At 46.0% G+C, this 13841-nt stretch overlaps 1 protein-coding gene across 1 annotated transcript in view; it reads right to left on the bottom strand.

Annotated features, from left to right (window-relative positions):
• T265_02673 (hypothetical protein) overlaps positions 1 to 1800 on the bottom strand; it is a gene marked incomplete at both ends in the record, with an annotated part of 42516 nt that extends 40716 nt beyond the window's left edge. Inside the window, one exon of the mRNA XM_009166975.1 lies at positions 1479 to 1800. Coding sequence (XP_009165239.1) covers positions 1479 to 1520 — 42 coding nt within the window. The remainder of the gene's footprint in view (positions 1 to 1478) is intronic.
• Between the last annotated feature and the right edge of the window lie 12041 nt (positions 1801 to 13841).

Genomic DNA, 13841 nt, shown 5'->3' with positions numbered 1-13841 from the left:
GATTTCAAAAAGGCCCGCGAACATGAGAGGAAGTTCCAGTACACGTCGGACCTGGAGACTTCGAATGTAACCATTGAGATGGGTCGTAACCATCCTCGTCGAAAGTAAGACTACCGTGCTTGTTGTCAAGACTTCTTTTAGGAATACCAGAGAACGAAGCCTCTCCCTCTCCATCAGTCCATCAGCGAAAAAACCAAGGTTGATGGTGCCAAAATCCCCGCCTTACCCCAGCTTCTCGCAGGCGACAACCCGTGCCTTGTTCCACTCAACTCCAGAGCGCATACCCCAGCATCCCGCACCCGTCCCGTCCACATCCAACCAGCCCTTATCTACGAGGTCGCAGACGGTGCACCGTCTGCCACAGTACGCTTTAAACACCGCATCGGAGATCCCTACGTTTCCAGTTTTATCCCCACCATCCGCCCCTTTATTCCAAACACCAGGAATCGCAGCACTGATTCAGCAGAACGAACAGCTGCATCGGAAAATGGACGCAATGGCGGAAGATCTTCGATACCTGAAGATCCGCATTGACAACTCTTTGTTACAAGTCCATAGTTCTGGAACTACCGGCTTTACTTTTCCCCTCCGGAGCAAACGTTCGTGGGACCAACTGGAAAGTGAGCTGGCAGAGGGACCACGCCAGATTTAACTGGTAATTCAGTGTTGGCCACTGATGAAATACTTGCGATCTTTTAGTGCAGCCACCATGGCGGACCTAGTGCGCCTGTGTCTCTGACAGGCGTTGGCTGACGAATTCGCCGTCAGTGTCGCCTACGCTGGGTCTGTTGACAACCTTCCCCTCCGCCACACAAGACTCTGCACCCTAATCGAAGGTAGGTGATCAAAGATAGCCTGTTCACTGTCGTTTCAGAAACAGCCCTCGGTAACCCAGTTTCCAAAGACTGCTGCCGACAGGATTTGGATAAAGAAATCCAAAAATGGCTCGGTAACGCACATCACCGACTGGCCCAGAGAACGCGCATGGATCATTTGGCAGTAAGTTTCGACTTTGCACTGAGACGAGTTTATCAGTAGTAACCGATACATCGAATGCTTATACATATGTTTTATCCCCTCAATTGAGGGGAGAATTGAATGCAAATAAGCTGTACAGTCAACCACAACGATCCTCATCTGGATATTTTGCACGAAGGTCATTCCGCATTTCAGCGGAAATGGAATTCAAAGAGTCAAAATGCTTTATCTGAATAAATATTACGGTTCAAATACAAGCACGGAATCTGAAAGAGAAGAACAGGGGGATCCCTCATCCTAGCATCTGTTTCCATTGTTATACAGAAAACAACTACAGACTGTTCAAAACAGGGAGCAAGCTATAGAAGTTCATAAACTTCTACGAGAAAGCCTACTGATCAGTAAGCTTTTTTTGTGGAGTAGGTCCCATAAGAAAACTAAAAATGCAAATGACATTTCTTCGATAATAGGTAGCTCAACGGTGCACTACTGATGCTTACAGGTGAATCAGTCACCCGGCGGAGGTGTGATAGCACCTGCATCCGGTGATGCACTTGGACATCCGGGCGCGCGGAAAACCGGGCGTTAGTTGGTCCACGCGCCCCTTTACGATCGTCGTGACCTTGAAGCGGAAACAGACGTTCACGGTTCTAACAATCTGTATTAATCCCACGTATGTGCGATCCACCAAGACGATGTAGAAAATGCTTGCCCTATAATCTGACGATATCCGAGAATATCGGCAGCGCGAGAAACCGATCCTTGAACAAACGTCCAAGGGTTCTACTACGTCACAGTCCGATCCAAGAAAATATTTGCAACAAACGGGGTTAATTCAGAAAAGCGAAGTTCCTCCATGCAGTGATGATTCTATTGGAATTCGCCTAAACGAACCCAAAGTCTACTGTGTGGGCGAAATTCAACCTTTAGAGGAAGCATTGACTTGGCTTGACCGGTCTGTGGTTGCGAAGGAAGATCTACTGTGGAAAAACGTTTCCCGATATTTCATTCACTCTTGCACCCGAACAGTTATTTGGAGGAATAAATGGGGAATAAACTCCGCTTCCCCCCACAATATCTAAATAAATCAGTGGTTTATTCAGTGGTGCAAATGAGCAACTAACTCTTCACCGGGCAATTACCACGTTTTTGAACATGGTTTGGATACCTTGCGAAGGATCAGTCCAATTTGCGCCTCGTAAGCGTTTGTCCACTAGCTGCATCTCACCCGTAAGTGAGTCATTCATGCACCGTATGCAGAACGCAAGCACGCGTTTTGAAAATGGTGTGTACTGGGCTGGTATCATGGATCATGCGACCCAAAAAGTTTCCAGGTGCAGCGAGCTCATCAGCAGCGCATATCGAATGGCCGTGCCAGAGTTTGAAATCCGGATCCCCGACGTGCGAGGTGGATGTTGGACCACTATTCCAACGGCGCGCGTTGGACGTATCTGAATTTTCGCGTCTGAACGGTCCAACGTGTTCAATGTTGAGAGACGTGATTCGTATGCCCGATACGCCATCAATGCGACGACCAGATCCACCAGAATTATTGCACCAGCACAGGGAGGCGACTGTTCAAACGAGAGTGATGCTACTGTGAACAATAATGGAAATATCAGTGCATCCTTTGCAGTCAAATGAGCAACGATAGTGTCTGCGGTTATGCCAGAGAAGCTGACCATTTCCTACTTTTGGTAATCCACGCAAAGTTTCGTGTGGACATAATTGATGATTTACTGATCATTTGAAAACCTCGAAGAACGTGCGCGTTTTGAGGTATGTAGTTAACAGTGCCTTCTGTGCTTGTCCGTTTATGTCACGACTGTTTGTGTGGAACCTTCACAATTCAGTTCTTTCAAGTTTTCGTTCACAAAGTTTGCCGGTAAACCCTACTTTCAGCAAATCACCCTCCCCTCTTACTTCCATGACGTGCTTGTTACGTGCCTGATGTCTAAACAAGGATGGTTTTCACGCATTGGCTGTTCGAAACGCCCTATACGTAAACAAGTATATGGTGCATCTGTATCCCTAAATCTTCAGCACTTATTCGATTGCAGCCCGGCCTGGGTACCTTTTATTTCTGGTAAGCGTGCAACGAAATTTCGGTTTGCGAGTAACACTGTTGTAAGCACGGTTGCGTTCCAGTTATCGTTCACTGACGGCCCATACAAGAACGTCTTGAATGGGCCAGTTAGGGTTTATTTGGGAGCTCGGTTCGTGGAAATGTAACGCAAATATGGAGCGAGAATACTGTTGTTTTCGTCAAAGGTGTAGCGTAGTTCACTGCCGTCATTCGAACAAAGTAGTAAGACAATTGTGAACAGGGTAAGGACTCGAAATAAGGATAGATCAAGGTCCCAGAAAGCGCAAAGGTTAGACTGCTGTCTAATGTGGAAGATAGGGGCTTCGATAGAACAGACAGAGTTAAAGACGTCAAACTGCGAGCAGCTAGTCTCTGTGAAGTTACGCAGGAAACAACATCTCTTACTCTGTTATAGTTTGTGTCTTTGATTTAAAAGCTCGTCCCGAGGAATAAATGTTGGAAACAGAAGCCGAATTCAAATGCAAAAAAGCTCTGAAAGGACATTTCTTTTTCGAATTTTGTGCATATTATTGGGACTAATAACAGGTTCAATGGTAGGCCAATCCTGCTAGCCAGAAAGTTGCAAACATCGTCCACAATGGGACTTGACGCCTTGAGAGATTGAGACGGACTATTATTGGTATACCCGTTATGTTAACCGAGCATGTAGTATAGTTCGACCGAAGGTAGAGGAGTAAATAGCGATCTTAGATCTGAAGCCACTGTACGATCCTGTGCTAAGGTCGTGATCGCAAAGCAAGGAATACGTTACTTAGCCTAAGCGCACGATCTAGGTGTCCTATCTGACAGGTAACATGTAGTCTAATTCACCAACGGACGGTCAGTAATAATTGCGGCGAAACCGAATTCTACGAATTTTACCTGCGTTTGTTCAGTAGTCGCAATTGGGCAGTGAACAATATATTGAATTGGACTTGGGCAGACAGTACAGATAGGTAGACCGTGGCTCTATAGGAAATTAACGGTAAATCGTGAGGAGAGTTAAAGAAAGGCTTACGGCTAGATTGAACCTTGGGCAGTTAGCAACACAGCATGGCACACGAACGGCAGCGTGCTATCAGACAAATTAAGCGGGAAAATTGTTCAGTTCAAAGTGGAACAAAATTTCAACAAGTCCATGGATAAATGTAAACAAATCGTCTATAGAAATGGTTGAGGTAGAGTCGGCTTTGTATAAAATAGAACGGTTCAGTCTTGAAACTTGAGCAGTCACGGAAGGGCGATGAACTATCCTGAGGAATAGGGAAACAAATAATTACAAAATAATTACTCCCGCGGGGTCAAGGGTGGACTATGATCTTCAATGGTTTGCTCGATAAGACAAATGTCGAACATCTCTCTTCAAGAGTCCCGTCACCGTTCGAACCATGACGTCACGAACTCGTCCATTTTTTTCCTGGCGTAACCGTTTGTACAACTCCCTTTGGCCAGGAACCCCTAGATACGGACGTATCGACCAAGAGAACCAAGTCCCCCACCTTGAGATCACTGTCAGATCCCGCCCATTTGTGTCTTTGATGCAGCGTAGGTAAGCATTCGTTTATGCACCGGACCCAGAAAGTATCGGCTAACTGTTGTGCCTGGGGCCATCGTCGAGTTAGCTTCGTGTTCGGTCCAGGTGAGCTTTCGACTGAAGAGTTACCCTGGAGTAACAGGAGGTGATTGGGAATAAGTGCCCCAAGGTCGAGAGGGTCATCTGATAACTTCGTCAGAGGTCGATCATTAATGATTTTTTCCACTTCGGTTAGCACAGTCATAAGAAGTTCATTGGTTACCAGTTGGTCACCAAGTAATGATCTCAGTATCTTCCGAATAGATCGTATCATTCTTACCCAGACGCCCCCCTGTGGCTAGCCTTTGGTGGAGTAAAAATCCAATCACATCCCCGTTGTATAAGAGCTTTAGACACTCTCTCCTGGTTCATCCGAAGTAGGCTCTGTCTGAGCTCAGCTTCAACACCACGGAAATTAGTGCCATTATCACTGTAAATACGAACTGGATATCCTCGCCGAGCAGTAAACCTGGAAAAGGCGCACAAAAATGAGTCCGTTTCGAGAGAACAGGCCACCTCAATATGTACAGCACGTATTGTCAAGCAAGTAAAAATACATCCGTAACGTTTTTCAACCCCACGACCTCGCTTTACCAACAAAGGTCCGAAGTAATCAATACCAGTCGCTGCGAAAGGTGCTTCATGAGTCAGCATTCTATCCTCAGGAATTGGAGCCATAATTTGTACTTCAGGTTGAGAATGCCAGCGTTTGCAGTGAAAACAAGAATGTAGAACACTCCGAAAGACTGCTTGACCTTTGATAACCCAAAATTTTTCTTGTAGCCCATTAAGAACATGCAAAGTTCCAACATGGCCTTTCAGTACATGGGTATGCTGGACGAGAAGCCTGGTTACGAAATGATGACTTGGGAGAATTACTGGATGTCTCATGTCGAAAGGCACTGGAGCCCATCTAAGGCGTCTTTCAACACGTAAAATACCTCGGTGGATAATTGGAGGGAGTCGTCGTAGTTGACCCGGCAATCGCGGGAGCCTCCAAGCGTTAGAAGATACCGTGGATTTGAGTAGTTCTATTTCGTTTGCTAGCTGTTTAGCTGTTTGAAGCGACCTAAGGATAAGACATTCCGCCTCCACCAAATCCTTTCTGGTCAATCTATCAAATAACTCGTCTCCGGGCAGCACAGATCTTCTGTGTCTCATCCATAGGCAGAAACGGCGCAGCCACGCCACTAGCCTCTTTAGCAGACTCCAACTGGACACGTGCTCAAAACGATCAATCCAATGTACATAAGTGGAGGTCGTATGTACCACCTCAGTTCCCTTTGACTTTACATGCGCAACGGGAATAGGATAGCTAACCGGTTGAGAGGGCCACTCGTTGCAATCTTTTCTCAAAAATTCAGGGCCAGATAGCCACAAGGACAATTTGGGCGTGTCGGATAGTAGACCACGGGAAGCTATATCTGCAGGATTGCATTTGCTTTCGACGCACATCCAATCTTCGGGTTCCGAACAATCAAGAATGGACGCTAGTCGGTTAGCCACGAAGGTCTCGTAACGTGTAGATCGGTTACGTATCATTTGTAACACAATCATAGAATCTGTCCACAGAAAAGAGGAATCTACGTTAATAGACAGTTCTTCTCTCACACGTGCAGTTAGCTTGGCAGACAATACAGCAGCAGTGATCTCCAAGCGCGGTATGCTGTACTTGATGGGGGCAACCCTGGACCTTCCTATCAATAGTGTGGAGTGGGGTATTCTCGGCGGGTCGATCAGTCGGATGTAGATCGCAGCATCATAGCCGGTCTCTGAAGCATCAGAAAATGCGTGCAACTCAGTCTTACAATCTGGAGCAAATGATTTGGGTCGAATACATCGTTGTATGCGAATGCTTTCTACATTTTGTAAATTCAGCAACGAGTTCTTCCATTTCAACGTTTCATTCTCAGGCATAATATCGTCCCAGGCAGCCTTCCTTCGACAGAGATCCTGAATCAGGCACTTTGCTGGCAGTAGTACTGGTGCAACCATCCCCAGAGGGTCAAACAATGAAGCTACGTAAGACAGTAAAGCCCGACGAGTGGGGATACTATTCCAGCTTTCAACCTTGAAACAGAAACAATCAATCGTATTTTCCCATAACACACCTAACGTTCTCCTTACACAGTCTGGTTGATGATCTATATGAAGTGGTGTGTTAGTAGATAACGTTTGGGGGAAAGCCACACAATGCCCCCTCCACATAACTGAAGAAACCTTTAAGATTAAATCCACCAGATGCTAGGGCCCCCTTGAATTGCTTGGCCGTAGTCCTTACCGCTCCTTTCGTGGGCAAACTGATCAGACAATCATCGACGTAGAAGGATCGATTGGCTAATCTTACTGCTTCCTCTCCGTAGGGGGTCATGAAAGTTTTAATAGTCTGCCTGAGAGCTAAGCTAGCGCAACAGGGCGATGCAGTTGCTCCAAACGGATGAACAGTCATGCGGTAAGAAATCGGTCGGTTGGAAAGCTCACCGTTGGTCCATCAGAGAAAACGTAGTGCATCCCGATCGGATTGTGGGACTTTAACTTGATAGAACATCGCCTCGGCATCTGCGACCAACACGTAAGGGCGTTCCCAAAATCTTAGAAGGACGCCACATAAACTATTCACCAGATCTCGACCAGTAAGCAGCTGCATATTCAGGGAGGTATTTAAAGTTTTTGCAGCACAGTCAAAAACAACGCGAACTTTGCTTTTGTCTCCTGCTTTGAACACGCCATGGTGTGGTAGGTACCATACACTTGGGCCAACTTTATTTTGCTCTCTGTCAGACACGATTTCTGCATAGCCTTTACCTACATACTCTTCGACCTTTTCACAGTAGAGTTTCCTAAAGATAGGGTCACGTTCAAGACGACCCTTTAGAAAAAAAATTTTCTGAATGCCACGCCCTTGTTGTCTGGTAGACACGGGGATCCATCCTTCCAAGGTAAGGGTATCTGATAGTTTCCGTCTATTATTTCCAAAGACGTAAGCATTCGGTCATAGGTCACTCGATCATTCAGAGACATTGCTCGCTTGATACAGACAGCTTCGAGAATTTCGAAGTTGAACATAAGTTCGAGCTGTAAATTTAAGTCTTCCGTCTGACTGATGTGACGGAAAATTGCTTCGCTCTGGTCGTTATTGGAGTTTGAGTATAAAGGCTCCAAAACTGCCCATCCCAAAGGTCCTCTTATTGCGTAGGGGTCTTGGGGGCCCCCGAACCTCTGCTCTAGAACCCATTGTGCCTTTGGGACGCCACAACCGATAAGAAGACCTATGTCTACCGGTTTCAATTCTGGAGACGTTATTTCCTTTAAATGCTTCCACTTCTGGGACGTGGCGCGAGTGATCGTAAGCAAGGCATGGAGTCGACAACCCAAGCGCGATGAACTGGTATTACTTCCTCAGAATCGAGCGATTCTATGGAGAACGAAACTGATCCAGATCTTGTGACACACTCTCCAGTGATAGTTTTAATAATTAATGACGCAGGTGTACCTTTCAATCCCAGTTTCGGCAGAAGTGAACCATGGATCAGGGTCGTACTAGCACCGTTGTTCAAAAAGGCGTTGACAACGAAGTCTCCTTCGGGTCCTCGAATCCCAGCTGGTACTACAGCAAGCGATATATTTGATTTTGAGACGTCTGCTATGCTATGATGTACACCTTTTGATGCAATCTCAGGTGGTTCTGGTTCGTTTTCTGTCTTGCAAGAGCTCGGTCGGTGCAAAAGTGGATGATGTTTACCCACACAACTGGAACCCACAGGCATGTCTGGATCGACACACCCTTGCTTGATGGTACGGTTTTAAACATAAATAACATACTCGGAGTCGGTCTACGCAGGCAATTCTGCTTACAACTGACATTTCAATAAACTCTGGGCACTGATCCAGGTAGTGAGATGATCCACACTGTGCACATTTCACTGGTAACCTAACCTGACCTGATCTGTCGTTGCCTGTCTGCGTCGTCAGGATGGCTGCTTTATATAGTGGGGATTTGTGTGTTGGTTGGGGCCTCACTGTGTTTGGCTGGGGACGCATAAACCTCCGTCCTACGGCGTACACCTGTTGAGCTGCTGCTGCATCGGCCTTGTCACTTATCAACTTTGCCAGTTCGTCGAATGTTGGATCACGCTTGGACTTGAATGATTTAGCTGCCAGGGCAAACCATTCATTCTGCATGGTACTAGGTAATCTAGCTACAACAGCCCCAATGGTCCGACAAGAATTAAGATCATTTGGATATTCCAGTTGTTTCAACGTAGAAGAACAAATCATCTTGTCGTCAGCCAAAGTGACCAAAGCTTTATGATCGTCCGCCTTTAGGGTCGGCCCTTCCGTCAGTTGCTCTATCGAGGTAGTTGCAATGATATGTGGATCACCAAACCTACGTAGTGCTTCTGCGTAGCATTCCTCGGGTTCTAAAACGCCACACCGTCTAATGGCCTGGACTGCCTCACCTTCACATTGATGTACCAGGTATGAGAATCGGTCTGCCGGATCACGAGTGCGTCGGGCAATAGTGGACATGAAACTGCGCATAAAACTGTGGTAGTCGGCGGGGTTTCCATCAGATTTTGGCAGCTGTCGCGCAGGAAGTCCCATACATGTTTGCATTAACTGAACGGTTTTCAGAAGCCGATCGTCTTGTCTCGTGTTAGCATTACGTATGTGGATATTTGGAGGGTTGATATCAGCATCTTGTTCAACAGGTATTGGCTAGTCTTTTGGGTCCGGTATGGAATTTAGATATCTTCTTACGGCATTACATCGTTCATTTGTTGCAGGACAAGGACGAGTTTTCAAACCCCCAGAATTCGTGGATCGAGCAATTTCATATAATTTCTCCGTCTCCTGTTGAACACTGTCTTGATATTCCTTGATACTTTTAGCAGCATCTGCCTCCAGCTCTAAGTTTTTGAACTTTATACGGGCCAGGTCCAGTTCCCTCATCAATTCTTGCGTGGACAATCTGCTACTGGCGGATGCACGAGACTTAGAAGGCAGTCGAGACACAGACATAACGCGTCTAATGTAGCCGGATACTGAACTTCGCACGGTATTTCTAGCCAACTTTGTACGATCCTGTGCTAGGGCCGTGATCGCAAATCAAGGAATAGGTTACTTAGCCTAAGCGCACGATCTAGGTGTCCTATCTGTCAGGTAACGTGTAGTCTAATTCACCAACGGACGGTCAGTAATAATTGCGGCGAAACCGAATTCTACGAATTTTACCTGCGTTTGTTCAGTAGTCGCAATTGGGCAGTGAACAATATATTGAATTGGACTTGGGCAGACAGTACAGATAGGTAGACCGTGGTTCTACAGGAAATTAACAGTAAATCATGAGGAGAGTTAAAGAAAGGCTTACGGCTAGATTGAACCTTGGGCAGTTAGCAACACAGCATGGCACACGAACGGCAGCGTGCTATCAGACAAATTAAGCGGGAAAATTGTTCAGTTCAAAGTGGAACAAAATTTCAACAAGTCCATGGATAAATGTAAACAAATCGTCTATAGAAATGGTTGAGGTAGAGTCGGCTTTGTATAAAATAGAACGGTTCAGTCTTGAAACTTGAGCAGTCACGGAAGGATGATGAACTAGCTTGAGGAATAGAGAAACAAATAATTACGTCACTTAGTTAACACCCATGGTGTTACAAGAATTTGGCTCAGCCTGTTTAAGGGACGGTGTTTGAAGGAAGACGTGCAGTCATCAAAATTGCAATCTTTCATACCGCCGCTGGCCAGATTTGTGGAGCGAGAGGACATGTCTTTGAACGCAGCCCTTAGTCGGTGAGTGTGATACTGCGAATAGGAATGAGACGGTTCCAGGTTATGTTGCAGCCAGAAGAACTGATGTCTCTATTATGCTACAGTATCAGTATCTGCGAGGAGAAGCAGAATAAAGTCAGGATACATTTCTCTAAATGAGCAGACTTACCGTCAAATGCAAATTCACTATCTAGATTATGGCGGCTATAAATTTAAGGACGCATAAATTCCTTGAATCCTGGGGATAAGTAAACACGGACCGATTTTACTACTGCCTATTTTACACTTCAGTTCAGCTCTGGAGTCGCCGCGTCCAATAGTAAATACGGTCGTTAAATTTTGGCATCGAAACATCAGCGTATATACGTTTGGTTCGATATCGACAAGTATGATTTAATGGTAATAATAACATTGTTTATTCGGAACTTGTGGCTGGCACACCGTCAGGCACGATCATACGTTTACAGTCAGAATAAAGCAGGAGCGGGTTGTTGCAGGCACTAAAGAGTGCGCGAAAAAGGGGACAATGTCATCAACACTGAGCAATATCCGATGAAACAATAATAATGCTAATAAATTCACCTCAAAATTTGTGGGGAACATGCCGGCTGAGGCACGATCGTGTAATCACAACCCAAACGCGGCAAGCAGCGACACAACGGGGAGGGAGGTATAACCAAAGAAGCATGCTTATTACATGAAAAGTCATCGCAAATGCGGAAACCGAATAAAACTAGGACAACGGGCATTAGGTCCAACTAATTCACAGATAAAGATGGTCTACATGAACCGAAAGTTAGAACCATTGCAGGTCCTGAATGACCTTGGGCGGTTGAGTAAATGGCCTGGGCCACACCAGTCAAAGAGGGAGATGGAGATGGAATGATTCGAAGTAGAAGCAGATGGCAGGCTTTGTCCCGAAAATATGGTTTCACCTGAAACCAAATGGACTCACTGATGCCACCGTTATAGGGGAGTCAATGCAAATGATAAGTTTGATGCGGCGGTGATGCCAACGCATAGGGTCAAACCAACACCGTATATGGAACGGGACATGTGAAAAAGCCAAACTGAAATTGCAGCAGAAAACCAGGTTGCTGAAATTCAAACGAAATTTGAATCTGGTTAGAATGAACTCGTCCCAGAGATGGTTAGGGCAAGGTGAAAAATTTGCTCATTGTTGCAACTAACAAGCTCGAGTGACTGAGACGTTGCGATCGAGGTACTGATGAAAATGGTTGCAGGAGTGTCATCGTACTTGGCATGATAGTGCCACGCCATCACATATCCCAGTTTATGGACGGCCATTTAGCGGTCGTTAAGGATGCCCCAATCGAAGAGGGGATACGCATTTCCGTGGCAGCTGAATGTGCGTTAGGCGGAAAAAAGACAAAGATGGAGGCAGACCAATGCAGGGTCCCTTCAGTTGTGGGACCACGTGACTGTGGACGAGGGACCAGCCAGAGTGAGTGAAAATCGGTTGTATGGGGCGTTGAGGCGACTAAAACCGAAGTTTAAATCTTGGAAAGAGGTGGAACGAGGGCACCGTCGCTCGATGAGTTCCGGGAGGCATCAAATAAAACGGCGTCATTGGATAAAATATTTGAAGGGATATGAGCGCACGCTAAACGGACACAGAAAAGAGTGGATTTGTTTGCTGACCATAAACCAATTACTGGGTGGGCCAGAGTAAGCACCGAATTTCGGGAAGGTAATGACTTTGTTGCCGAGGTTGCTAGCCATTGGACTGGTTGGAGCTGGCGATTCCATGACGGTAGCCTTTTGCTTAACAAAAAATCCGAATATATGGTCTCCGTCGTGCAAAGAGAGAGTAATGTGAACAGAGACAGTATATAAGTAATAAGTGGCTGGGCAACGGCTTCCGAGAGAATGGATAAGAACCTTAATTTAACTGAAATCTACGTCAACTCAAAAGAAACGTATGAGTAAGGGTCTCCAGTCACCGATCCACCGTCGTTAGCTCCAAGAAACGAACAATGCATGGCAAAAAAACAGCAATTGGGCGCTAGCTGTGATTGCTAGTATACCGAAAATAATGAGGAATTCACACTTTATGTGTACATGATCACTTCAGAGAAAAAAGGGGAAAGTGGGGTGTGTTACGTCTGGATGATGAGGTGTTCTTCGGGTTGTGAAACCTGAGAAGTTGGCAACTCCTTGGCCGTCGGAGTTAGCCGTGAGCCCCGCACAGTTCCTTCAGGCCACACGTGCATAAATATATTTAAAATCAAACAAAAGGACAGCAGAGAGGCGGTTTGGTAAGGAAAAACCAAACACGGAAGAATGGCAGGGGTGCAACTTCTGAGATGGTGAACTAGATTTCCTGGAGGCTATTGGTGAGGTGGACAATACCAGGCCAATCTGGGAGGGAAGGTGATTGTAACGGAGACGGTCACCAGTTCCCGAAGCACTATCATCAGCTTCAATCTTTAAGTGGCGCAAAGCGATGAAGACTTTCGATGTTGGGCTAGCATGCCGGTAGTATAGGGTTCGCAGCCTCGCCTTACATATGTATTCTATTCTGACAAGGCAGATACAGTTATGCCAGCCAGATTGAATGCATGACGTTTGTACGGGATGTTTGAGCAACTGCAGCAGAAGTTTGGAGTTGTAGGTAGGCCAGGGTAACGAAAAGCACAAGTGAAGTTGACGAAGTAGAGGACTTAGCAATATGGATGATGATTCATGGGGCACTCTGATACTGTGGAGACTCATTGGTTTCGCCACTGGAGTTAATTGCCTGTAATAGTTCAGTCAAAGGATGTAGTTGGTACCAACGCACATGAAGGGAAAGCAGACGGCACAGCAAATGACTGACGTTTTAAGAAGTATATAATGAAAGTCAACCAGATGTTTACATCTGGTTGGATGGTTCAACAGATTAAAATTAACGCATCCCAGAGGCGGTTGCGATTATCTAGAAGGTGTGTTCTCAGTTGCACGTAGGGGAATGAGTTGACGACAAAACAATGTCAAAATTAGGAAGCTAACAGTTGCCATCAGACTGAATATGGCAGCGCCATGCCATGATTGCACCGACAGTCCGGTTTATGGATAGCCTCGCAATGGCCGCCATGGTTGCCGCAAGCAGAGGGGAAATATGCATTTCTCCGGCAGCTGTACATGGTTTAAGCGAGACGATTAACACATATAGCGTTAGGCTGAAGCGGAATCACGGAAGACTTCCACTCGGTAGGAGGGCCATGTGAGCATAGACCAGGGACAAGTTAAATGGAATGAATAACGTTTGTGAGTGGCGTTTGGGCAATCACAATCGAGTTTTATGGCCTCCTAACTGCCAGCAATAGAATTCCAGGGCCAACATGACTCTGTTTTGTAGGCGTACATATTGCAGCCAACGGTGATCGGTGTCACGTAGATTTATCGATCCTTAAAAATAAACCTCAT

This window comes from Opisthorchis viverrini, assembly GCF_000715545.1.
Source record: "Opisthorchis viverrini unplaced genomic scaffold opera_v5_34, whole genome shotgun sequence".
NCBI classification, from domain to species: domain Eukaryota; kingdom Metazoa; phylum Platyhelminthes; class Trematoda; order Opisthorchiida; family Opisthorchiidae; genus Opisthorchis; species Opisthorchis viverrini.
This window is presented reverse-complemented; position numbering and strand designations above follow the sequence as displayed.